This window comes from Sminthopsis crassicaudata, chromosome 3 (genome assembly GCF_048593235.1).
Source record: "Sminthopsis crassicaudata isolate SCR6 chromosome 3, ASM4859323v1, whole genome shotgun sequence".
NCBI classification, from domain to species: domain Eukaryota; kingdom Metazoa; phylum Chordata; class Mammalia; order Dasyuromorphia; family Dasyuridae; genus Sminthopsis; species Sminthopsis crassicaudata.
In genome coordinates, this window is record NC_133619.1 from 611,125,677 (window position 1) to 611,152,938 (window position 27,262).

General features: G+C 38.0%; 1 protein-coding gene across 1 annotated transcript in view; it reads right to left on the minus strand.

The window, feature by feature from the left end:
• The window catches only part of CDA (cytidine deaminase), a 31,357-nt gene extending 4,301 nt beyond the window's left edge, over positions 1–27,056 (minus strand). Inside the window, exons 1-3 of the mRNA XM_074306027.1 lie at positions 26,713–27,056; positions 11,782–11,893; positions 5,451–5,508 (exon numbers count right to left, since the gene is read on the minus strand). Of these exons, the coding sequence (XP_074162128.1) occupies positions 5,451–5,508; positions 11,782–11,893; positions 26,713–26,890 (348 nt within the window). The 5' untranslated portion in view covers positions 26,891–27,056. The remainder of the gene's footprint in view (positions 1–5,450; positions 5,509–11,781; positions 11,894–26,712) is intronic.
• Positions 27,057–27,262: the final 206 nt, after the last annotated feature.

Consider the following 27,262-nt stretch of genomic DNA (forward strand, 5'->3'; position numbering starts at 1 on the left):
ATTATCAGGGGAATCCTCTTTTAGAAGGTATTCCAGGATCTCCCTTAGGTTCTTTGGTTACAGAGAAACTACTGACTATGATTGCTAATTAATACATTGATTATTAATTACCCAGGAATGCTGTATCTCAGGATTTTAATTTGTGGCAAATTCAACAAAAGAAATAAATGCAAAATGCTTTGCAAAGCTTAGCGTATCAGATAAACGACTACAATTATTCATATTATTCTTCCTATATGCATATTTCTCTCTGCTCCCTAGCACTACCTGGCCCTCCCCACTTACAGGTTTAGCAGGAACCAGAGTCATCCATACTGGCATTTTTAGACAGCCACTGTGCTTTTGGAAGCTCCATGACCCTGGCAAGCCCTGCCTGCTCCTGGAAATGCTGATTTCCCTTTTGTTTCATCTGAACTGATCTCAGTGTCAGCTGAACTGATGTACAGATGTCAGCTGTTCTGATCTCGGTGCTCAGATTCATTCAAATTGGAGAACAAAATTTCACAGGCCAAGGACATTCATTACACTCATTAAATGCTAGAATGAAAACATAGAATGTCTGAGTTGAAAGGGGCAGCGGAACACAAAACATTAATGCAAAAGGGCTCTTGGAACATAGAATGTCAGAGCTGGAAGTGACTGTAAAGCTCATAGCTTTGGGAAAAAATGAGTCCTTTCTCTTCTGCTAGGTTTCCATCCTCCTAAATCGCCTCCCAGCGATACAGGACAGGTGGTCTCATCTCTCCTGTGGACCAGTGGAGGGGCAGATAGATTGCCAATCTGCAGTAAGCATTTCAGCCATGCTGCTGTCCAAATCACAGAATTACTGTCAGGCCAAATCTGCCACCTGGGCTTTTATGGATCACTTTCAGGAAGGGAATTTTTCCACTTTGCAGACTGTGTCCTAGGGCCAGGGCCAATCCCAAGCACAGCAAGAGCCAAGATTGAAATGTCAAGTCCCTGGCTTAGAATTCGCATTGTTTTTTTATTTGAATTATTTTTTTTCCTGAAGCCTATTCATCCAAACTTTTCTCCTCTGCCAACAATTAATGGGTTTGGAGGGCACAAAATGCTAATCATACCTCCTTATTTGACCTCAGGTTCATAACATTGTTATGCCTCAGTTTCTCCCTCTTTAAAAGGAAAAACAGAAGTGCTGGAAGCAACCTGGAAGCATAAGGCACGGAGACCAACCCCAACCTAAACAGAGTGGAGGACGGAGAGGGATCATGAGCAAGGTTTTGTCCCAGTATGTAGCATCAAGCATTTGCTTTGGGTTCTGTCCTTTCTGTGTAAGCCTCCAGACTACTGTCCTCTTATCTCACAATCCACCACCAGTCTGATCCCCTGCTTGGCCCCATTCCAGGGTCCCCTCACCATAGTGTCACTTTCTTGGGACTCCCAGTGAGGATGGAGGGGAAGGGGAAAATCTGTGAGGGCCACTCCTTTCTGGCCACGATCCCACCTTTGGGAGCTCTTTCTTCTGCATCTGTACTGCTGCCACCTCTTCCTCTACCTCCAACCCTCTTTCCAAGGTAAAAGAATTCACACAAGCTATGGTATCTGAGACAACACTCTTGACAAGTGAGCCCCTGGTCTCTGAAGCTCTCAGGATGCATTGCCTACTATCTCCCCAGTCACAGGTCCCACTCCATTTCTGCACAGCTCTGATAATGAGGAACATTCTCTTAGGTTAAGCTTAAATCCAGCTCTTATGACTTCTATTTATTGTTTCGTCTTCTATCTTCTGGGGAAAACAGAATTTCTCTTCCCCTTGACTATATGTCACAAGTTTTAAAATGAGGATCATGTGCCTCAAAATCTTTTTCTCTTTTCAAGTTAGCCATATTTAGACCTTTCAAACAATCCTCACTGCCCAACATCACGCAGGTCAAAAGTATCAGAGGAGCATTTTGAACCCAAGTCCTTTGCCTCCATTATGCATTACATTTATTTTTAAAGTTTTAGGTTTTACTGGAACCTTTCCCTGTAAGATCAGGAGTGAAACAAGGTTGCCCACTATCACCATTACTATTCAATATAGTACTAGAAACTCTAGCCTTGGCAATAAGAGCCGAGAAAGAGATTCAAGGAATTAGAGTAGGAAAAGAGGAAATCAAACTGTCACTCTTTGCAGATGACATGATGGTATACTTAGAGAACCCCAAAGACTCTGCTAAAAAGCTATTAGAAATAATTCAGAACTTTAGCAAAGTTGCAGGATACAAAATAAATCCACACAAATCCTCAGCATTTTTATACATTACCAACACAATCCAACAGCAAGAGATACAAAGAGAAATTCCATTCAAAATAACAGTCGATAGCATAAATATTTGGGAATCTATCTACCAAAGGAAAGTCAGGAATTATATGAGCAAAATTACAAAACACTTGCCACAAAAATAAAGTCAGATTTAAATAATTGGAAAGACATTAAGTGCTCTTGGATAGGCCCAGCAAATATAAAGATGACAATACTCCTTAAACTAATCTATTTATTTAGTGCTATATCAATCAGACTCCCAAGAAATTATTTTAATGACCTAGAAAAAATAATAACAAAATTCATATGGAAGAACAAAAGGTAGAGAATTTTAAGGGAAGTAATGAAAAAAAAAATTAAATGAAGGTGGTCTAGTTGTACCTGACCTAGAACTATATTATAAAGCAGCAGTCACCAAAACCATTTGGTATTGGCTAAGAAATAGACTAGTTGATCAGTGGCATAGGTTAGGTTCACAGGGCAAGATAGTGAATAAAAATAGCAATCTAGTGTTTGACAAACCCAAAGATCCCAACTTTTGGGATAAGAATTCATTATTTGACAAAAACTGCTGGGAAAACTGGAAATTAGTATTGGCAGAAACTAGGCATGGACCCACATTTAACACCACATACTAAGATAAGATCAAAATGGGTCCAAGACTTAGGCATAAAGAATGAGATCATAAATAAATTAGAGGAATATAGGATAGTTTACCTCTCAGACTTGTGGAGGAGGAAGGAATTTGTGTCCAAAGGAGAACTAGAGACCATTATTGATCACAAAATAGAAAATTTTGATTACATCAAATTAAAAAGCTTTTGCACAAACAAAACTAATGCAAATAAGATTAGAAGGGAAGTAACAAATTGAGAAAACATTTTTACAGTTAAAGGTTCTGATAAAGGCCTCATCTCCAAAATATACAAAGAATTAACTTTAATTTATAAGAAATCAAGCCATTCTCCAATTGATAAATGGTCAAAGGATATGAACAGACAATTTTCAGATGATGAATAAAACTATTTCCACTCATATGAAAGAGTGTTCCAAATCACTATTGATCAGAGAAATGCAAATTAAGACAACTCTGAGATACCACTACACACCTGTCAGATTGGCTAAGATTACAGGAACAAATAATGATGAATGTTGGAGGGGATGTGGAAAAACTGGGACACTGATGCATTGTTGGTGGAGTTGTGAAAGAATCCAACCATTCTGGAGAGCAATCTGGAATTATGCCCAAAAAGTTATCAAACTGTGCATAACCTTTGACCCAGCAGTTCTACTACTGGGCTTATATCCCAGGGAAATATTAAAGAAGGGAAAGGGACCTGTATGTGCCAAAATGTTTGTGGCATCCCTTTTTGTAGTGAGAAACTGGAAAATGAACGGATGCCCATCGATTGGAGAATGGTTAGGTAAATTATGGTATATGAAGGTTATGGAATATTATTGTTCTGTAAGAAATGACCAGCAGGAGGAATACAGAGAGGCTTGAAGAGACTTACATCAACTGATGCTGAGTGAAACGAGCAGAACCAGGAGATCATTATACACTTCAACAATGATACTGTATGAGGATGTATTGTGATGGAAGTGGATATCTTCAACATAGAGAGGAGCTAATCCAATTCCAACTGATCAATGATGGACAGAATCAGCTACACCCAGAAAAAGGAACACTGGGAAGTGAGTGTAAACTGAACATTTTTTTGTTTTTCTTCTCAGATTATTTTTTTACCTTCCGAATACAATTCTTCCTTTGCAACAACAACAAAATTCAGTTCTGCACATATATATATATTGTATCTAGGATATACTATAACATATTTAATATGTATGGGAATGCCTGCCATCTAGGGGAGGGGGTGGAGGGAAGGAGGGGAAAATTTTGGAACAGAAGGGAGTACAAGGGATAATGTTGTAAAAAAATTACCTATCCATATGTACTGTCAAAAAAATGTTATAATTATAAAATTAATTTTTAAAAATGTTTAAGGAAAGGACTTTTGAGGTCAGATCCTGGTTTTTTTGCATGGATAATAAAAAAAATCTTAGTAGGAAGTACTAAGAATTGAAAAAAAAAGTTTTAGGTTTTATTGGAGAGCTGACATTTGGCACGTTGAATTTTTAACATGGTTTTCTTGGCATGTTGAGTTTTTGATGGGGATTTTAAGTCCTTTTCCATTCTTATTGTCCTTCCATGGATTTAATCCACTTTATCAATATTCTTTCCTTCTCCCTCCACTCAATACAACTTAATTTTTTTCCCAGTTTCATATAAAGACAATTTTCAATATTTACTTATAGTATTTCGAATTCTAATTTTTTCTCCCTCCCTTCCCTTCTCCCCAAAATGGCATGATGTGGATTATATATGTACAATCATATTAAACATATTTCCACATATCAATGTCCTTTCTAAAATATATCTCCGAGACCTGAACACAGTCCTAAAGTTGAGGTCTGGCCATAGTAGTGGATAGTAGACTTCCATAGCCACTGCCTAACATGCTATTAACTATTTTGGTTACCATGTCTAATTTTTGAAAATGAAGACAGATGGTGATATAAGTACTATCATTACACCAATTTATAGAAAAGGAAACTGAGGCAGTTAGAGGTGAAGGGCCTTGCCCAGAGTCACAAAGCTAGTTAAGACCTAGTACTCTATCCACTGTGTTACCTAGAAGCTAAGGTTTTGGAGAAGTAAGGAGGGAATGCTGTCCACCCAAGGGGGCAATGGAAGAAATGAAGGTAGCAGACAGAGTGCCACAGTGGGGAACGGCAAACATAAGGTGCACGTGGGGTGTCTGGGAAGGTTTGGATGGCACCAGATGGTGCCAGGCTTCAATAAAGATAGCAGCTATTGTTATAATTTTTCTCTTTCTGTCTTGTTCTCAGCTCTGGCTTACTAGGCTGCTGCTACCTAAGTCAGCAGGTACATCATGTAACCAGTGATTCAGAGCCACCATGATTGTGGAGGAGAACAGACAGATGCTTTAAGAATCTAAACTCCTTAGGGCAGGAATTATTTACTTCAGTGTTTAGCAACAGTACCTGGCACATAGCAGAACCTCAATAAATATTTGCTGAATTGAAGTGAATTTGTTGAATTGGAAGGCAGAAGAGCAATCATTCACTCAGTCTGGAAGATTCAAAAATAGATAAAACTCACCTCTCTCATTACTTGTCTACAGGCTCCACATGGTGCGATAAAGTCATTCGTCAAGTTACTGGGAAAGCAAAGCACAGAATCCATCAATTAAGTAATTATCTAACAGTTAACTCAATAATGAGATCATTGAACTAGACCAAGGGGCTCAGGTGATGCTACCCACATGTCATTCTATCTTTTAACATTATACCTTTGCACATGGGTCCTCAACACTGAGAATGTTCTCCTTTCTTTGAAATTTTCCACTCCCCACTAGAGACCTGAATTTCTACTTAATGGGCCTTTTCCACAAGACTTTTTCTGTCTATGCTCCTTCTGGAAATAATTTTGTATATGAGACAGCTGGCTGACACAGAAGTAAAACATGAAGCCTGGAGTTCAAATCTGGATTCAGACAATTACTAGCTATGTGACTCTGGTCAAGTCACTTAACCTGTTTCCTCATCTATAAAATAGGGAAAATAATGGCATCTACTTCATAGGATTGTTATGAGGATTAATTGAGGTACTATTTGTGAAGCACTTAGTACAGTGTCTGGAACATTAATTATTATATGGCACTGTTAGTTATTATATACTTTGGACCCACTTTCCCATTAGAATAGAAAGAAACAGCAGAGATGATTTCCTTTTTTGTTTGTTTTTGTTTTTTGGAGAGGTGGTGATTCCTAGAACCTGAGCATAGTATCTTGTACATAGTAGATGCTTAATAAATGCTTGCTTTTAAAATGATGAAACAAAAGTAATTCAATTAAATAGCAAAATAAAGATCAAGGGGAAATCTTCCCAAATATACTTAGGGATACATCCTCTTCATAGATTCCCACACTGCCAATGGAAAAGGGAAAATGCATAAGGAATATAATAACTAGAGAACACTGGTGAGAGATTTCCTTGCTAAATTTAGTTAAATAAACGAGTATTAATTAAACCTTTATTTTGTGATCAGCCCAAAAGGAAGCACAAAAATTAAACAAGACAGCCCTTGCCTTCACAGAGCTTATAATTTAACCATAAGATTATAGCTTTAGAACTAAAAGAGCTTTTAGGAATTATTTAATCCATCCTCCTCATTTCATAGCTGAGAAATTTAGGGCTCAGAAAGATTAAATAATTTGTTCTGAGTCACAAAAGGAGGAAGATGTTGAACAAAACCTAGTACTTGTACTCCAAAACTGCCTTTCATCAGAGATATTAGATATAAACCCAAATTAATAATACAAAATGGATGGGGATTCATGTATGAGCAGAGTATGAAATATTGTAAAGTCAGAACTGTGGCATCTCAGAGCAAGACAGGCCCTTAGAAGGCTTTGGGTCTAGACCCGGACTGAGCTGAAACTCACTACAGCTTCCTTGACAGCTTTCCTTTTGGTCAGAAAAGCCTCTGCTTGAAGACCCTGGTTAGGAAGATCTGGCTACTTTGGATACCCTTTGATCATTAGGAAGTGCCTCAATAGCAAACTTAAACTTGTCCCTTTGCAACTTCCATCCACTTCTTTTAGGGAGAGATCATAACCTTGGAGGTTGAAAGGGAAGGGTTTTTGGGGTAGACTTGAGGGAAGAGTGACTTCAAAGAAAGACAGACCTTGAAGGGCAGAATGCCAAGAGATTGAGTTAAGGGATCCAAAAGATAAGATTATGGGACACAATCCAGTTTGCCCTGAGTTCCATACCCTTTAAGAAGGAAGTGAATCACTCTGCTAAACAATTCACGAATCACAAGGAAGTGAGGCAGATGATGGGCAAATCAATAAAGAGGCAAATGTAGGATTGACATCAGGGAACACTTCTTAATAATCAGAGCTGTCTAAGAGTGGAATAGGATGCTTGGGAGGTAGTGAGTTGTCCCTTACTGGAGGTCAGTAAGCAAAGGCTGAATGACTACTTGTCGGGTATCTTTTGAAAGGTGGTATGGCCTATCAATCAGAATTCTAATACTACTATTATCTGTGTCCTTGGGCTAGTCACAGCTCCAGTTTTCTCATCTATAAAAGGGGGACAATGACAACTGTAATATCCTTGTCATAGAATTAATGTATTCTTCCAGTGAGGATGAAGCATTTTATAAACCTCAAAGGGATGTAATGATATAGAGGCAATTCTGGAGTTGCAGATTAGACTAAATGGCTTCTAGGGTTCTTCAAATTTCCTTTCACATTTTATGAAACTGCAGATCTACTTTGATATGAATGAATGAACTAGAGAGGCAAGTTCTTTACTCATATGGCAACCACCCTGAGTTCACAACTTCATCACCATTTGTCAGAACTATTAAAATAGCCTCCTAATTGGCTCTTTGCCTCAAGTCTCTCCCTATGTTTTCCTTCTCCAGTCATCCTCCACATAGCTGTTAAGTGATCTCTCTGGCTATGCCTTTCTTCTACTCCATAAACTCCAGAGATTCCTATTACCTCCATGATCAAATATAAACTCCTCTGTCTTTTAAAGCCTTTTATAACCCAGGCCATTCCTGTTTTAAAATCATCTTTATTTTATATACATCTATTTCCCTTGAATAGAACCTAAGCTTCCTGAAATTTTTCATGATCTTTTTACCTTTAGTGCCTAGCACAGAAGATCAGAGGAACCATGGATAGAGCACTGGGTTTTGGGTCAGGAAAACCTGAGTTCAAATCCAGCTACAGACACTTGTTAGGTGTATGACCCTGCATAAGTCACCTAACCTCAGTTGCCTCATGTGTAAAATAGGGATAATAATAGCACCTGTCTTCCGGGGTTGTTGTGAGGCTCAAATGAGATAACAGTTGTAAAGTGCTTGTCATTGGGCCTGGCACAAGGTAAGGGGCAATATGAATATAAAACTACTATTAGTAGTGGTAATTTTCTACTAAGTGACGATTGATTGTTACACAGGAATATTCCAAATGAATCAGCTTATTGAGACTGATTGCTCACATTTATAAAATTTTAAAAGCATATGTGCCTGTAAATTCCTTGGCATAGAAAACTAAAGGCATTATGAACATGCAAAATTCAGAGACTAAGGGTCTCTGTAGACAGAACTGTTGTACCAATTTGTCTCTGCATAGCATAGTGTTTCCAAAAACCTTATTTGATAATTTTCACCCTTGAAATAGTGGCCTGAAATAGTGGAAAGAACCTGAATTTGTAGTTAAAAGATTTGTGTTTGAGTCCTGATTTTACAAATGAGGAATCTGTCAGAGAGAAGTGATTGGCTCCTCCAAAAATTATCCTTGCAATTACTGCACATACAATGATTGTCTCCCTTAGACTCTAAGCTCTTTAAGGACAAGGACCACTTTATTTTTAATGCCTGGCATACAGTAGACATTTAATAAATGCATGTTGTTTAATAGCTTTTATTGGTAGATCTTGAGAGACAATGGAAGAGCTACATGGCACAATGGGCCTGGAGTCAGGAAGATTCCTCTTCCTGAGTTCAAATCTGGCCTCAAGCATTGACCCTGGACAAGTCATTTCATCCTATTTGCCTCAGTTTTCACATCTGTAAAATGAACTAGAGAAGGAAATGGCAGTGTCTTTGCTGGGGTCAGGAAGAGTCAGACTAACTGAAATAACTGAACAACAACAGCATGAGAGACATCAAAGCATGGAGGAAAGGTATCAGAATCAGGATGACTTGGGTTCAACATCTGCCTCTGATAAAAACTGACTGTGTGACCTTGGACAAGTCACTAAATGGCAAGGTGAATGGAGTGTGTTGAGTTTGGATTCAGGAAGATCTACGTTTAAATACTCAAATATAACCTCAGATATTTGGCAGTTGTGGGACCTTCACTAAATTACTTAACCACTTTCAAGACTAAATTTCTTTCTTTATTTATTTTTGGGGGGTGAAGGGAAGGGGTAAGGCAATTGGATTATGTGACTTACCCAGGGTCACACAAGTGTTTGAGACTGGATTTGAACTCAGGTCCTCCTCACTCTAAGGCTGGTGCTCTATCCACTGAACTAGCTAGCTACCCCTTAAGTTTCCTAATCTGTAACATGACAGCTTCGAATTTTATAATCCTATGATTTAACCTCTCAAAATCATGCCTCTGGCCCCAGACAATCCAGAATAATCAATACAGGGGGAACGGTGATCTGCATTGGTGAAGAGACTTTCCTCACTGAAAGCTCCTTGTACCAGGGACAAGGCAAAGTCATATTGCCAGTAAGTGGCAGAGCTGGGCCTTGAACACGGGCTTTCTAACTCCTAAGCCAAGACTTCTTTCACTCCTCTACTCCCCAATTTTCCAGAGGTGAATTCTAATAAGAAGGGCATTCTGCATTCTCTTTGCAATATGTGCAAGTCAGAATGGAATAAATGACTAGAGCAATCAGAGCGGAATTCTGGCTCTGGGAAGCGGGCAGATAATAAGCAGCATGGCTGGATCCTGGAGATGTGTGTGGGCTTTGTTTAAATAAGATAGATTTGCTAATCATGGCTAAGACCTCTTTCTTGGAGGTCAATAATAACCTAGAGCAAACACCCATGGGGAGGTGAGCAGTGGGTGGAGGAGAACGGGAGATGTAAACAACTCAGCCTGCCACATCATTAGCCTTTCCCTGGCTCTGGCCTTATTTCCCCAAATATGATTAATTTCTTGGATTCGGCTCTGAAATTGTCATTTTTTTTTTACTCTACTCTCCTACCTTCTGTGAAATGTAATTTGCATCCTAATTCCAGCTCCCTGAGACAAAATGTTCCTGGCAAGTCATTATTTGCTCTGGCCCGAGTTAGTGAGGACCTGAAATCACCACAGCAATGTGGCCTAGAGGAGGGGTGTTCACAGCGGAGAGGAAGAAGGCCACTTAGATCCCCCCAGCCACTGTCTCGAGGCACTGCAGATGGACAGAACCTGCTCCCTCGGTCTGAACTTGTTAGTGTTGGGGGGTGATGATGGAAGGAGAGGAAAAAGCCAGAGAATATTTTTCAAGAAATATACTTTTATTTCTTTAAAAAAACAAACAACCGTGTAGATTCATGGCCTTTTGGAAGCTTGAAAGGGACCACAAGATCATTCAGTCCCTCTCATTTTGCAGAATAAGGATCAGAAGAAGTTACTTGTTTAGGGTCATAGAACAAGGACAAAAACCTATCTCACTCCCAGTGAGTGACTCTTTCCTCCCTGCCTTCCTCTTTTCTTTCTTCCCTCCCTACTTTTTGCCTTTTCCTTCTCTCTCCTTTTCTCTCCCCTTCCTTTCTCTCTTTCTTCCTCTTTCCCTTTCTTCATTATTTCCTTTTTCCCTCTTTTCTTCTCTCCTTCATTCTTCCCTTCCTCCTTTCCTTTCTTTTTTCTCTCATTGCCTTCCTCTTTTCCTCCATCCCTTCCTCTCCTTTTTCCTTTTCCTCTCACTCTTCTTTTCTCTTTCTATTCCTTTCTCTCTTCCTTTTTCCCTTTCTTCCTCCCTCTTTTCCTTTCTCCCTTTCTTCATTTTTCCCTTCCTCCTAATCTTCCACTCTCTTTTTTCCTTCCCCCTTCCTGTCTTCTCTCCTCTTTTCTTCCCTCCCTCCCTTCCTCTCTCTTTTCCCCTCTCTTCCTCATTCTTCCCTTTCTTCCTCTCTTCCTTTTTTTTTCCTTCCCCTCTCCCTTATTGAAAACAATTGATGTCTTTCATATTTTTAAACAAAAGTCATTTCCTAAACATACTGCCCTCATCCCCATTGGATCCTCATTGATAAGCATGAAAAAGTTAAGCCAACATATCAACAGAGCAAATAATCAACAAACCAACCAGATAAGACCCTTGACGTTTCAGATCTCTCTGTGGAGAAAAGGGCACGGGCTTCATTATATCACTAATTTTTAGGAGCAAAGGGCTTAGAGAAGGAAGGGACTTTAAAAACAATCAATTCCATCATAAAAGCTGAAAGAGACATCATCTAATTCGACCCTTTAGTTGTTATTGTTTGTTGCTGATGTTTTTATAGATGGGAAAACTGAACCCAAGGAGGTTGAATGATTTGCCCCAATTTTAGCAAGTAGCAGAACTGCAGGATTCAAATTAAAATCTTCAGTCTTCTAACTCCACATCCATTGGTTTGTTTTCTTACTAAGTCATATGACTTATTGTTTATACTAGTCCATGCTTTGACCCTGTTAGTAATGCTGGCTTATATTATCAGTGAGGTCTTTTCAGGTATCCTCTACTGAATAAAAAAGAATAATTGATTGTATATGACATTCTGGGTTTTAAGGCACCTTCCCAGCTATAATATTCTGCTTTAACAGTCTGCCTTCTAAGGTTCTTTCTCTCAACATTGGCATTCTATGCTCTAAGGTCCCCTCCAGTTTTAACCATCAACCTATTACTCTGAGAATTAGTCTTGGATACTTACCTGGTAATAGCGATAGCCCGGAACTCTTTGTGTCCTTCCGAGATGGCCTTCTGAATGGCAGTGCGCTCTGCACAGATGCCTAATGGGTAGGCGGCATTTTCTATGTTGCATCCTGGGGACATGAGAATACAATCGAACAAATAGCTGGGTGAGGAAATACCTCAAAGAGTCCAAGTCAGAAAGAAAGATGATTCTTGAAAGATATGTGTGTGAGCATACATACATATGCACCTATCTATATATGAATACATAAATATATCTTCGCTTAACTATAGTTTGCTTCAGGAAGATGGGACATAAAAGGAGGGAAAAAGAGTAAAGTAAAAAAAAGTGTGCAGCAGAAAATAGAAGAATAACCTACCAGGAAGTAAAGAAAAGATGGACACTCGTATATAATTTCTTCTACTATTATTCCTTTCTTGAATTGGAAATTTATTGTTATATATTTTGAATTTTCTCTAATGTTCTGCTGGACACATGGCAATGTCTTGTTTTGTTTTGTCTTGTTTTGTTTTCCTTTTTAAAACATTATGTTTTTAAATATGTATATTTTTAAAACATAATTTATATATATATGTATATATATAAGAAAAAAAGCAAAAATAAATAAAATTGCATTTTTGGGGAAAAATTTTTTTTGGAAAAAAAAAAGATTATATCAATACAAACGATTCAGATTCTAAAATATTGGCAAGGGATTATCACAGATCCTGGTGCAATGAGCATACAGATTTAAACCAAGGGAAGGGAATCTGAATATTGAGGGAACTGGAAACCATGTCATAAAAGGAAAAGTTAAAGGGGCTGAAAACATTTAACTTGGAAAAGCAAAGATTTAAGGGATACATGATAGCTCTCTCCAGATATCTAAGGGCTGTTAGGAACAATGGGGGGGGGGGGAGGTAGTTGCAAAGGCAGATTTCAGTTTGAAAAGGAAAGCCTTCCTAATGATTGGAGCTTTTCAGCAATGAGATGGCCTGTCTGGGGATGGGGTGGATGGAATAGTTTTCCTAACACTGAAAGTTTTCAACCAGAGGCTGCACCACCACTTCTCAAGGAGGGAACAACACCTCCAAAGACAAAAAAAATTGTGCAAATATATGGAGGGAGATAATAACAATGGGAGATATCAGAGGAGGCCTCTTATAGAAGGAGGTGACACTGGAGCTTGGAGGGAACTAGAGATTCTAAGCATGACCTCTTAGAATATGAAGAGGAAGCACATTCTAGGTACGAAGAACAACCTGTGTAAAGATGTGGAGGTGGGAGAAGGCATGTCCCTTATGGGGAGCATCATGAATACCATCATGTAAGAGGAGAAGTAACTTGAAATCAGTCTAAATTCATAAGCTTGAGCCATACAGTAAAGAGATTTAAATTCCAAACAGAAGAGTTTGTACTTTATCCTGGAAACACTGAAGTGTTTTGAGCAGGGCATTGATATGTGTCCTTTTGGAACACAAAATTGGCAGCTATATGGAGGATATATTGGAGAAGGGAGATACTGGAGGCAGAGACACCAGCTGGTGAATGGGAAATGTACTGAAGCCTGGAAGGAAATGCTGCACTGCCAATAAAAATGATATTTAAATACGGGGAACTTCTGTGATTCTGGTAGTGAGGGAAGTGCCAGAGGGATACTCTTTACATGGAAGCAGATCATCACTATCTCTTAGTAAATAAATATATTTGAGAGAATTTCAAGGGCCACATAGAGTTTACGTGATTTGACCAGGATCACATACTAGATAGTGAGAAGAGGCAGGAATGACCTTTGTGATGGCTAGCCTGGCACTGTCTCACTTTTGCCACATCAGTTAAAAATGCAAAACAGGAAAATGTTTTAAAAAGTAAGAAATTATAATGTAATTAATCATAATGTAATCCAATGACCATTTATTAAGCATCAGCTTCAGTTTCAGCATCTATAAAATGGGGATAATAGCAATACATACCTCTCAGAATTGTTCAGAGGATCAAATGAGATAAAATGTACAACTGCAAACAAAGTGCACTATTAGAGCTGCCTGATGTTATTTTTATTAAGCATTTACTATATTACTGACATTGTAATCAATCTCAATATAGAGATTAAGGAATAAAGAGAATAAAATAGGACAGGGAGGACAAGCAATAAATTGTTAAGCTGTCAATAAAAATGTATTAAGCTCCTACCATAACCAAACATTGTGTAAAGTACCGAGGGTACAAAGATAGGCAAAAGATAATATATTAAGACATTGAATATGTGTAAAGGGCAGGAACTTTGGAGAAATATACTTAAGGCTCAGTATGATTGATGTAGTCCTACAACAAGGTGTTAATTCAGTGGAATTGATATGACAATGGTTATCTAGTTTAGCATGGTGATTAACAGTTCTCTAGTTCAGTATGATTGAATTAATCTTACAACAAATAATGGTTCCCTAGTGATATAATGACTGGTTTATACTCAGTATACTGTAAAGATGTAAGTGTGATAGAGTATATAAGCTGGAGCTCAAGCTCTCAAACTCAGACTTCAAGACAGAGACTGTTGTGATAACTCTTCTGCTTTTTCCACTAAGACCAAGTCCTATCTGAAGGCCCTCCAGAAAGCTAAAAATAAAAAAAAATAATCCCCCTCCAAAATACAATATTTATTTCAGGAGAATGCAGTCTTATTTTGGGGGAAAAGGTAGAATAGAGGCAGCTAGGTGGCACAGTGGATAGAGCTGGTGCCTTAAAGTCAGGAGGACCTGAGTTCAAATCTGATCTCAGACACTTAATACTTCCTAGCTATGTGACCCTGGGCAAGTCACTTAACCTCAATTACCTCAGCAAAAAAAAGAAAGAAAGAAAGAAAGAAAGAAAGAAAGAAAGAAAGAAAGAAAGAAAGAAAGAAAGAAAGAAAGAAAGAAAGAAAGGTAGAATAAAGAGATTTCAAACTTCTGATTTCAAGGATGTAGAAAACTTCTTGTCAACAACTCTTCTATACCTTACAATTTTTGAGTGTTGACTAGGAACCCTGAATGATTGAGAGTATCTTATCAATAGTTATATAGCTTTTATATATCAGAGACAGAACTTGAACCTGTTAAACAGTACTCCAAGAAATCTTTCATAGTTATAAACATATATATTTAACTGATTTTAATGGAATATTAAGCTCCTAGAGGGAAGGGATGTGTCTCACTTTTGATTTTCTATCATTAGTGCTCAGGTCAGTGCCTGGCACATAAAAGGAGCTTAATAAATGTTTGTTGAGTGTGTTTTTGTTTTTTGTGGGTAAGAAAGAGACAATTAGAATTAAGTGACTTGCCTACAGCAATACAGCTAGTAATTGTTAAGTGTCTGAGGCCAAATTCGAACTCAGGTCCTTTTGATTTTAGAGGTAGTGCTCTGTCCACTGTGCCATTTAGCTACCTCAACTATGTTGTTGTTTAGATGAAGTATATAGAAACCTCTTACTATTGGGTTTTTCCCCCCTTATATAAGAGAGTTCAAGCTGACTAACTTTCTTCCATAAACTTTTAATAAGTATCTACTTACTCTATGCAAAGCTCTGCTGGATTCAGCAAAAACAGAGATAAATAAACAAGAAGTGGTTCCTAACCACAGTATAATATTTAGACAGTTTCATCATTACACCATCATTTTTACAGACTGTCCCTTAGAATACACAAAGAACAGAATGGCTTGCAAAACTCAAGTTTCCTACTGATGGGGAAGGTTATACAAAGGAAAGGAAGTAACTGAAAAACACTCTTCTGAGTCACAAGCTGAGCCCTGCTATGACTCAGCCTGAATAACTATAAAAAGCTAATCCCAGAATTTTCCCCCAATACTTAGTGCTGTTCTTCAGTTTTTACTCAAACTTGGACTTGGCAGTATAATGGGGTGGAAAAAAGTCTTGGTTTGGCACTCAGAAACTCGGGTTTCAATTCCAATTTGACTGTTTACCTCTGGGATGATGAGAGCCTCAGTTTCTACTCTTGTATAATGGGGACAATAATCCTCATACTATGTACCTCATAAGGATATTATGACAAAAGGATACAATAGGAATTAGCATCGTTATTCATAAAAATTATTATGTTGTCTTGACAAACAGGAATCTGGAAGGTTTTTTTTTTATTTTAAGCAGAATGCTTCTTTGATTTTTGCTATTGCCAATGACTGCTTTGTACCCCACTCCTATGTATCTCTACTTCCCCAGGTTGATCTATTTTGAGTAGTCTGTCACTTGTGAATATTAGGAAACCCAAATCTTTGGCTCACCATCAAACTTTATTCATGGATAGATCAAATCTTAGGACACAGAAAATCAGAACATGGAATATCTGAACAGAGAGGAAATTTTAGATCACCTAGTACAATTCCTTTATTTTACAGATGGAATCCTAGAGAACAATTATCCTTTGCTTTTAAGGGTGAAGAAACTGAGACTCAGAGAGAAGTTCATGCCTCAGGTCACACAGCTAGTTAATAGCAGATATATGGGGAAGAAAAAGGAAAACCTTCACCCTTCTTTTCCTCCTACTAGAGTGGACAGAGCACTAGATTTGGAGTCAGGAAGATCATTTTCTTGAGTTCAAATATGGCCTCAGGCACTTACTAGCTGTGTGAACCTGGGCAAATCAGCCAATCCCTATTTGCCTCAGTTCCTCATGAATGGGTTAAATTGAGTGAAGGCCTCTTGTGGGAATATGATCCTGAACTATACTCTAATTGTGACTTGAGACTTTACAATAACAAAGTGAGGGGCAGCTAGGTGGCGCAGTGGATAGAGCACCAGCCCTGAATTCAGGAGGACCCAAGTTCAAATCTGGTCTCAGACACTTCCTAACTGTGTGACCCTGGGCAAGTCACTTAACCCCAGCCTCAGGGAAAAAAAAGAAGTGTACAATAACAAGGTGAACTATAGGTAAAAAGCTGCAGGTGTTGGATTGTCTTGGGGAATATTTCCCCTCCTGTTTCCCCCACCTTTTAATTAGCATTTAAGTGCTTCTTTTAAAGGAGATGAAGGCTTTGGGAATTCAGCTAACAGAATTCTCATCCAAGAATGTCTGCTTGTATAGCAGTTCTTGAGAGAAATTTAAATTGAGTTTGTTATTTACTAACATTCTTTGGGATAGATTTCTGTATTTAGAATGTAAGCCTAGACTCCCCCAGACAATAAGATGTGGGAGTGGGGGACTTCCTGCATTTGTGTCTATTTAATCTTGTGTTTTGTAGTTTGTGCTTTGTACTTCTCTACTGATACCTTGTCTGTTGGGAGTTGCCCTTTCTCCAGAGAGCATAATAAATCCCCTTTTTGCTTTTTTTTTTTTTTTTTTTTTTTTTTTTTGAGAGCTTAAGATTTTAATTTGGGTAAGGGTCCTACAGTTTTGGGGGCTTGTCCGGGATATTTCCTATTCGTGAAGGGTCTCTTCCATATTGAATTCTTAGGCAAGGGCCTTCCAGAGAGTTCTCTGGTGGTCCTTTAATTCACCTGTGAAACTCCCTCTCTGATTAGGTAAACTCCCAAAGAGAAATACTTGGAGAAAGCAAAAACAGATGTGGGCTAGCAAAGATAGAGGATTAATTCAACTTAGGAGACAAACCAGCAGAGAAAGTTTGGAACTGATCAAGTAAATTGTGCACAATCCAGGTGGGAAATAGACTCTAAGCTGTTCAAGTCCATAAGAGAACTTTCCCTTTTGCCAAGAATTGGTGAGCTGCCTGGGTGACTGGAATTAGTAGAAACTTAAATGGTTAAAGTGTATAAAGTACTCTCATTTCCCTTTGGTAAGATCTGATGATTAAGGAGGATAAGAAACTGTGAACCTTGGACAATCTAGCTGACTCTAAAAACCTATCTACTGTCCTGGGAAGATAGCCTTTTAGGAAGAATTGGGATGAAGTACCAAAATGTATAGAGATCAAATACTATTGTTTTGTTTGGACAGGTATCCCACTCACTTGGAGGAACTATCCATTCTTCCCCACCCCTATAAGAGATGAATGTAAATTCAAAGGAGCCTTCAATATTCAGCCTGCCACCTCTCACTTCCACCCTAAGGTGTGGCCAAGAATAGGAGCTTGATTGATTTAGAAAAGCAGTTTGTGTTTCTTTGTGTAAGAGCCTGTGTTTTGTCTTCTGCATTTCTCTCAGTCAGCCATCTGGCTATTTGGAATTTTAAAATGCTTGTTTTGTACATAGACTTGTGCAAAAAAATTTTAGCTGGAGAGAGGAAGGGCTTGTTCTGAGATAGGGAAAATTTTAAACTGCCATAACAAAAATAATCCCCCCCCTCACAACCTGACATATTTCTAATGGACCTAGAACTGGCCAATTTGAGTCTGCAGCATTATCTCTCAGTCTAACTGGAGTTAGTTTATTGAACATCTTTGACATGCCCCTCTGGCATTTCTGGCATAGAGGATGAATTAGTCACTGGACCATAGACCTGCAGCCAGATACCTAGATCCAAATTGCTCTGGCTCTCTCTCCTGGGGTCCTAAAAGTCTGCCAATTTTGTAAAGCCCTGTAGACAGACTTCAAGGGGTAGTTTTCTGCCAACTTAAATTTTGGGGCTGTGCATGTTTAAATTGAAATTCTGATTCTGAAATTGTATGAGATAATTACTATTAACTAGTGTGTGCTAAAATTGTGATTTTAAGATTTTAGAAATGTAAATAATAATATTGAAGAATTGCTATTAGAAATTTAAATCTGTATTTGGTTTGATTTTAAGTGAAAAAAAAATTTTTGGTTCTTTGGTACAGCCTAAAGAGGCTGTATGTTTGCATCTCCTAATAAGATGAAATATATTTAAACTACTAGGTTGCTTGCTAAATCATATATTGGGTAATTTGTGAAAACTGTTTGAACTGTGCTTTAACATTTTGTCAGCCCAGCTGTATATGTAGTATGAATTTTGTGAAATTTGGTCCAAATTAATTTAGATATTCTGAATATTAAGATTTGTCTTGCTAAAGTAAAAGCAAGAAAATTTGGTGTATAGGGATATATGTAATTACAAAACAAATTGTGTCTGAAAAGTGTGTAATATAAATATAAATATAAAATAAAAAGGTATTGAGGAAGTGCTCCTGTGGAGGGAGGGTGCTTGATTCCAACACATTCAAATAGTTTTAATGCTTTAAGAGGGGTTAGTGGAATAACATTGGAACAAATTGTGCCTAAGTATGGATGATTAAAGAACATATTTTACTTCTAAGATTTTATAAGAAATAATGGGGAGGGATTGTAAATTGAGTGGCAATTCCATAAACCGGGATATTTGCTCTCATCAAGAAAAGTGGAAGGAATGAATCTGAATCTTAAGACAGAAATAACTACACTGATGTTAGAGACTAAATCTGCTTGGACCAAATGTTTGCCTATTGCTTTGTTAAAGAATTACTGTCCCCAGAAGTGATCTGGAACTTTCCCCATATGATATTGGCTTATTTTATTTGGGAGGAAATTTTAAAACAAAGGATAAGTTTTAAAGGAATTATACACTGGCAGTGTCTTCATCCCTTTTAACCCTTAGGAGGCAAGAATTGCTGACCCAGACAACACCTTTAGAGTGTTCAGTTCCAGGAGAGTGGGTGCTTACTAAGTCCTGGAAGAAGCAGAATGGGAAGGACCTTACCAGATGCTACAGATGACTGAGACTGCTATCTGTAAGCTGAGAACAGCAGGCTTAAAGGACCTGTTGAAGAACCTCAAGAATGGATAATTTATAACCTCCAAAATTGACTTTGCAGTTAGGAACATTTTTGTGTGAGGGGAGGTTAATTGTGCTTAGAGGAATAATATTAATATTGGTGTAGTACCTATTATTTATATTTCTAGAAAACTTTATGGAGACTCCTTGATTGGAGGAAGTTGAATTAACATTTTTTACAATTAATAAATTATTTATATTAATTCTGATAGGGTTCTTTAATGTGAAATTAGGACAGTATGTTTTATATTCTGTTTGAGTTTTAATTGGTTGTATTGAGTCATTTTAAAGCTGTTCCCTTATTTAAGGAGATTCTGAAAACAGTGGTCTATGTCTTTGTCCCTCTGAACATAGTTAATACTTGAACATGTTTCAATATGGATTGTTATTGAGCATCTTAAAGTAAAATAATTTGTGTAATGTTGAATTTAAAACCCATATTTGGGCATCGGGCTCCTATGGACCCTGACTTCTCCCATCTACTTAGATGTGAAGATAAACTGTGAACTGCTGAGGATGAATCTCTGTTATTAATATAAGTAGGCACAGGCAATACTTATTTAGGATATGTAATCCTTGAGAGCTAAATTTACCTGAAGTTTTGATTAACCAGATTTGCTATTTGAGATAAAATCTCTTGGGACTGTAGCTGATATTATTTGGAGTTTTGAATTCGGGTATGATTTTCTGATGAATCATCAAGAAGTAATCCACCATCTGAAAGGAATATGCCATAAGCTACAAGAGGAATGTGATCCTGAATTCTTAGAGGTGGAGTTTAATATCTGGGCAAGAGTTGGGAGGACAACCTTGGCCTCCACTTAAGGTGAGATCCTTCTGACTCAGTTTCCCAGTGATGTTCATTTGAATAAGAACCCACCTGATTTTTCCTGAGTCTAGCTATAAGGTGGAATTGTTATTGCATACAATTAGCTAAGGATGCTTTATCCTGTATCCATATATATGCTCTCAGAATGAGGCCTGCAGAGCCAGTTTTTGATTATAATCATGTCCCTGCATTTTCCTCTTATAGCAAATTTCTATAATCAGGGCAAGTGTTCAGTAGAAGCTATGAGCATAATTCAAGTGGGTAAGATCTTGCAGTTTCCTGTCTGAAAATATGTGATCATTATATACTAAATAAGTAACTGAGTTATTTGTCCTAGTCATCAGTTTGTTACTAGATGCATATCTGTCTTGTTTCAGCATTTCTATTGTTGCGGAAACATTTTTATTTGTGAAGAGTTACTTACTCTAAATTACTGGGGACACAAATGGTTGGGATGATAGATGACTCCAGATGGAAGTTGGGGGTACAGAACCCCAATTTGTATGCTGAATAAACTCATTAAACTCCAGGTCATGGTCGAAATAATTATTAACCAAGTGACAAAGGCACTGGATGTATTAGTAGACCAGTCCATTCAGACTAGAGAAGCATGACTCCAGCATAGATTAGTAATAGACCACTTGTTAGCTGAAGAAAGTAGGGTTGGGAAATACAATTTTTGCTGTGTGAAAATTGATGATAATGGACAGGTAGTGAAGGAAATTACCAAAGACTTCAGAAAATTGGCCCACGTCCCACTTTGGACCTGATCCTCACATAGATATGATCTATGGTGAAGTTTGCCACCAAATGATGGCAGTCTCCAAAAGTTGGGGTTCAGTCATGTGAAGAATTCACAATTCTTTGGCAATAGGTAGGTTTATTTGGGGGAATAGGTTATAGACAAAATGAAGGAATGGCAAATATGAAATAAAGTTGGGAGAATATATGAAAGACAAGTTTCTCAGTGGAACAAACAATTTCTAAGTAGAAATGGAATATCCCATGAGGTTGGGGCATGCCCTTAGCTGACAGGTTAAATCCTGAAAGGGACTTAGCACCCTCAAAAGAGTGAGTTAGCTGTAAGGAGGGGAAGTAGGGTTGGGAAGTATAGTGGAGTTAAGGGAGATGCCACATGGTATGGAAGAAGGGAAAAGACACCATAATGCAGAATGCTATGGTGGGCTGGTCCAAAGAAGATAGTAGCCATGGGAAAACAAGTAGGTTTTATATGGAAAATTTAACCTCAGGGACATGACTGGGATTTCCAGAGGGAAAAGTTGAACAACCTGGAGGGGGAGATTCTGTTAGACTTGAACTTTTAGAATGTGGGACCAAGGAATCAAACTGCAAAAAAGGTCTTTGTTTCCTGATGAAGATGGACTCCAGTAGAAAAAAAGGACAGACCCAGAGGGATTGGAGATTGAGAATAAGATGGTTGAGAAAAAATATCTAGGGTGTGAGAGTTTTCAAAGATTAATAAAGAGGAGGGACTGAATGGCATAAACTAAGTGAAGACTTGTTATGGAAATGTGACCCTGAACTATGCCCTAATTATGACTTGAGACTTTACAATAACAAGTTGAGCTATAGGTAAAAACCTGCAAGTACTCGATCCTCTAGGCCAAATATTTTCTCTCCAGTTTCCCCTCTCTTCTTAATTAGCATTTAAGTACTTATTTTAAAGGTGAAGATGACTTTGGGAATTCAGGCAACAGAATTCTCTCATCCAAGAGTATCTGCTTGTGTAGCAGTTCTTGAGGAAAATTTAAACTAAGAGTTTGTTATTTACTACATGTATTGGACTACCTGTCATCTAGGGGAAGAGGTGGGAGGAAGGAGGGGAAAATTTGGAACAGAAGGTTTTGTAAGGGTCCATGCTGAAAAATTACCCATGCATATGTTTTGTAAATAAAAAGTTATAGTAATAATAAAATAAAATAAAATAGTTTGTTATTTACTAATATTCTTTTGTTTCTCAGATATATTTCTTCATTTAGAATGTAAGCCTGGATTCCCCCAGAAAATGGGAGAAAAAGCCTGACGGAAGGGGAGACTTCTGTGTTTAAGATTTATTTAATCTTGCCTTTTGCAGTTTGTGCTTTGCACTCCTCTATTGATAATTGATACCTTATCTATTGGGAATTACTCTTTCTTTGGAGATAATAATAAATCCCTTTTTTGGCTTTTTTTTTTTTTTGTACTTTGAAGAGTCCTTGATTTTTATTTGAGTAAGGGTCGCTGTCCCATACACTCATCTGTAAAATAATAGGACATGCAACTGGCAAACTACTCCAGTGTCTTTGCCAGGAAAACCCTATGGACAAAAATCCATGAGATCACATAGATTTGAACATGACAAAACAAAAATACCAACAAATATAGATGACACATCCATGTATGTGTATACAAACATATATATGTAACTAATAGCCATTTTCCAATACATAAGTAGTCAGTGGATATGAACAAGCAGTTCTCAAAAGAATTGCAAATTATTCACAATAACATGAAAGAATGTTCCAAATTGATAATAAGAAAAGGCAAATCAAAAGAAGCCTGAGATTCTGTCACCCTGAAAATTAGCCAAGATGACAAAAATGATAAAAATGGAGGGATTTTGAGATGATACATATTTTAATACATTTTTATGAAGTGGTATAACCATTTTGGAAAGCAATTTGAAAATTGTGCACATAAAATGACTAAAATATCCAAACCCTTTGAACCAGGGACTAAATCACTAAATTTAAACTTTGAGGATTAAACCTGTTGATAAGAAAAAAGCCTTCATATGCCACACTATTTATAGCAGCATTTTTTATGACATTTAAGAACTAGAAGCAAAGTAGATAACTGTCAGTTGGGGAATGGCTAGAGAAATAGTGGAGAGAGTGATTTGATAAAGAGGACAAACTTCTGGGTGATGACAGTTGATTCATCTATGTACCTGTAAAAATGACTCACTTTGACACAGGATCATAAAATTTAGAGTCCAAAGACACTTAGAGAACATTCACTTCTGGATGAGTACTCCTAAAATATTTTATGGACTCCCATTCCCCAGACAAATAATAGTGGTGCTATTGGTAATCACTGGTTGAAAAAATACAGGGTGGCAAAGTATTAATTGAATAGGACTTTAAAATTATAAAGCAGTTATATTAATTACGGAAATATATTTCATAAACAAATGATTTAGATCTGAAAAGGAACTCAGAGGTTACTACTTAGTCTTACCTCTTTACTTTACAAATAAAGAAACTGAGACATAAATGACAGCCCAAGATTTTACTGCTAGTAAAGGGTAGAGACAGAATTAAAATTTGGGCCCTCTCAACCCTCCAAATCAAACACTTTATCATAATTTTAAAAAATGTTACAAAACACACTATTTATCCAGACTATAGAAGACATATTTGCTTATTTATTGTACTGAGTCATTTAATGACTCAGCAGCTCTTTGGAATCAATGGATTCTCAGACCCCCTGCAATGACTCCCTGACCTCCCTCATGGGTCTGAGAATCACAGGCAGTCATTAATCTACTTTTACCTCCTGGATCTGGCAACTTCAGCAGGTGTTACAGTCTCTGCCTTCTCAGTAGCCCCAGAAAAGAAAGTTCTACCCATCAAAGTTCTTGGCACTGTCAGCCGATTAGTAACAGAAATTGATAACGATATTATTAATAGTAATATTAAAGAAGATACATTGCCATGCTGCACTTCAGGACCATGCAAGTCCATCTCACTTATAGTTTTAAAACTTCCTGTATAAGTTGTCACTTTCTATTAGAATCTTAAGCTCCTTGGGAACTGGGAATGATTCACTTTCCTATTTATATCTCCAGCACTTTGGACAGTGCTTTGCACATAACAAGTGGGAAACAAAAGCTTGTGGACTGATTGATTGATTGGCTCTTTCCAGGTGAGGAAATTGGATCATAACATTTAGAGTTAGAAGGGATGCTAGCTATCACCTCCTCACCACGATTTTACAGAGGAGGAAACTGAGGCCCAGGAATCTTAAGTCACTTGCTCAAGGTCACACAGATACAAGTTTGTCTCCATCCCCTAGCCACACTTTCCCCCCAGACCTGACAGACTAAAAGACAATGGACTTAAATCCAGCAATTCACCTAACTTTACCTTTTAAAGAAATTTGAATTCTTCCTCTCAGCAGGAGCCCTGCATTTCAAAGGTTGCCTGAGTAACTTAGACAGGAGCAGATTTCTGAATGAGGAAGCAGAAAAGGGGAAACCCTAGACCTTAATTCAATAATTAGTTATTAAATACAGGAAAGAAATAATCATTTCTTTCAACAACTATTATCTCGTATTAAGTAACCATCTGTGTGCTAGGCACTGTGATAAGCATTTTATAAATATATTTTATTTGATCCTTAAATCTTGGGAGAGAAGTCCAATTCAGTGAGGTGTAATGTAATGGAGTTATTTGAGTATTAATTACTTGAGTATATGACCCATATGTTTGAGGACTAGAATATGGGAATTATAGAGGAAATGATTGTTATAATCTAGTCATAACAGTACAGCTGTCATCAGCACCCCTGCTGTCTCTCAGATTAATGGGAGCATGCAACTGCTCTTCAGGGTCTATCTAATACAAGGGAGACCAGGCCATCATGGAGTCTCACAGAACTGTGTTCAATGGGGCCATGAGGTTATCCAAGCTCTGGATGATATTAAAAACAACTGGCATTTATATAGAGTACTTGGGATTTATCATCTTCCTTACTGGGGAATTCAGCATGGTGTAGTGAAAAGAATACTGCTCAAAACTAGGCACTGACCAGCACCTAATATCCTATAGCAAGATAAGGTTGAAATAGGTTCATGATTTAGACATAAAGGATGATTCTATAAGTAAATTAGAACAGGGATAGTCTCCCTCTAGGATCTGTGGAGAAGGAAGGAATTTATGATCAAAGAACTGGAGAATATCATGAGAAGCAAAATGGATGATTCTGATTATATTAAATTAAATTTTTTCTTACAAACAAAACCAATGCAGCCAAGATTGAAAGGGAAGCAGAAAATGGGGAGAAATGTTTATATCTGAGGTTTCTGATGAAGCCTTCCTTTCTAAAATATAGAGAAATGACTCAAATTTATAAGAATACAAGCCATTCTCCAATTAACAAGTGGTTCATCAGTTAGGGAATGGCTGAATATGTTATAGTATATGAATGTAATGGAATATTATTATTCTATAAGAAATCATCAGCAGGATGACTTTAGAAAGAGCTGGAGAAATTTTCATGAACTAATGCTAAGTAAAGTGGGAAGAACCAGGAGAACAGTATACACAGTAATAGCAACATGGTGTGATGATCAGCTATGATAGACTTAACTCTTCTCAGGAATATAGTGATTCAAGATAATTTCAATAGTCTTGAGATGGAAAATGCCATCCACATCCAGAGAGACTGGAGACTGAATGAGGATAGAAGCAGAGTATTTCATCTTTTTTTTTTCTTTTTCTTTCTCACGGCTTTTCCCTTTTGTTCTGGTTTTCCTTTCACAACATGAGTAATATAGACTCATATTATAGCTTTGCTCTTATACTCTATGTTCTTTTATGCAACAACTACTCTTTGGACCTCTGTCATTTCTTTTATAAAATTACATTGATTGGAATTGAAGAGGTAAGTTTCCTTGTAGCTGTAAATGCTGAGTCTTCGCTTCAAAGGACTCATCCCATCCTAATCTCTAAGAGAACTTGGTCTCTCTCCAATATCTTCAGTCTTTCAAATGAGTACAGAATCCTTTTTCTATTATCCCAACTCCCATCAGCTGAAATACCTAGGTTCTGGATGACGTCCACTCCTTCCCAGACAGATGCCAAGGAAAAGTTCCTGAATATGGGAGATGAGCAACTTTGCTTTGGTAGTAATGGGGGATAGAGGGGGAAGGAATGAGGGTGGTTCAAAGAGGTTCGAAGCAAACCTTTTTGAAGTGCTCTGTGCCAAGACTGTGAGGACATAACTGTCAGAGAGTAAAATGTTGGGTTTTTAATCTATGATTTAATGTTTTTTTAGGGAATCTATTTTTAAAAACAAAGCACTTTTAACAGCACAAAGCTATCCTACTGAAATGCAATTTTATTTATAAATTGGTTTTAATTGATCTTCTAAGATTTAAGAGAAACCAAAAGAATTTCCAGGAGCAGGCAATGCTCACAGGATTACAGATTTAGAGCTGGAAGAGACCTTAGGGACCATCCTGCCCAAACCCCTAATTTTACAGATGAGAAAACTGAGATTCAGAGAAGTTAGGTAGGATTTGAATCCAAGTCTCCATCCTTCCAAGTCTAGCTCTCTTTCTGTCCTTTTCTATATACAAGGGCAGGAGATGGAGGAAAGGATGAACTTTGGACTTACCTGAATAAATCTTTCCATCCAGGGTCAGGAGAGCTGCCCCCACTGGGAAGTTACTGTAGGGACAGTAGGCAAACTTCTTGGCTTCTTGGCCCTTGCAAATGAGCTTCTGAATCTGAGTTGGCTCCAAAGGCTCCCAGGTATTTGGGTGCAGATCCAGATTAACGGGTACTTGGGCCATGGCCTTGACCTGGAGGAATTCTTCTCTCAGGTCAGCTGTAGGCAAGGAGCCGGCAGAAAGGCAGCTGTGGCTGTCTAGTCGGGGATGGGAGTTAGGAACCAAAAGGGTGGTGGCTGGAGCAACTAACAGGAGCCCGGGCTTGAGGCCATAGCTCCACCCTCCCGCTCCCCCTCTTCCTCCCCTCCTCCTCCTGGGTGTGTCCTGGGCCGTCTGAATGAGCATTCGTGTAGTAGGTGTGCCTCAGATGGGCGTGTTTGGATGGAAGTTGGAGTGACCAGTCTCCTCTGACCCAGAAAAAAGGCCGAGGTCTCCCATTGCATGATGGGGCCATCTCCAGTTGTCCTGATCTATGGCTTGCCATTGGATCCAATT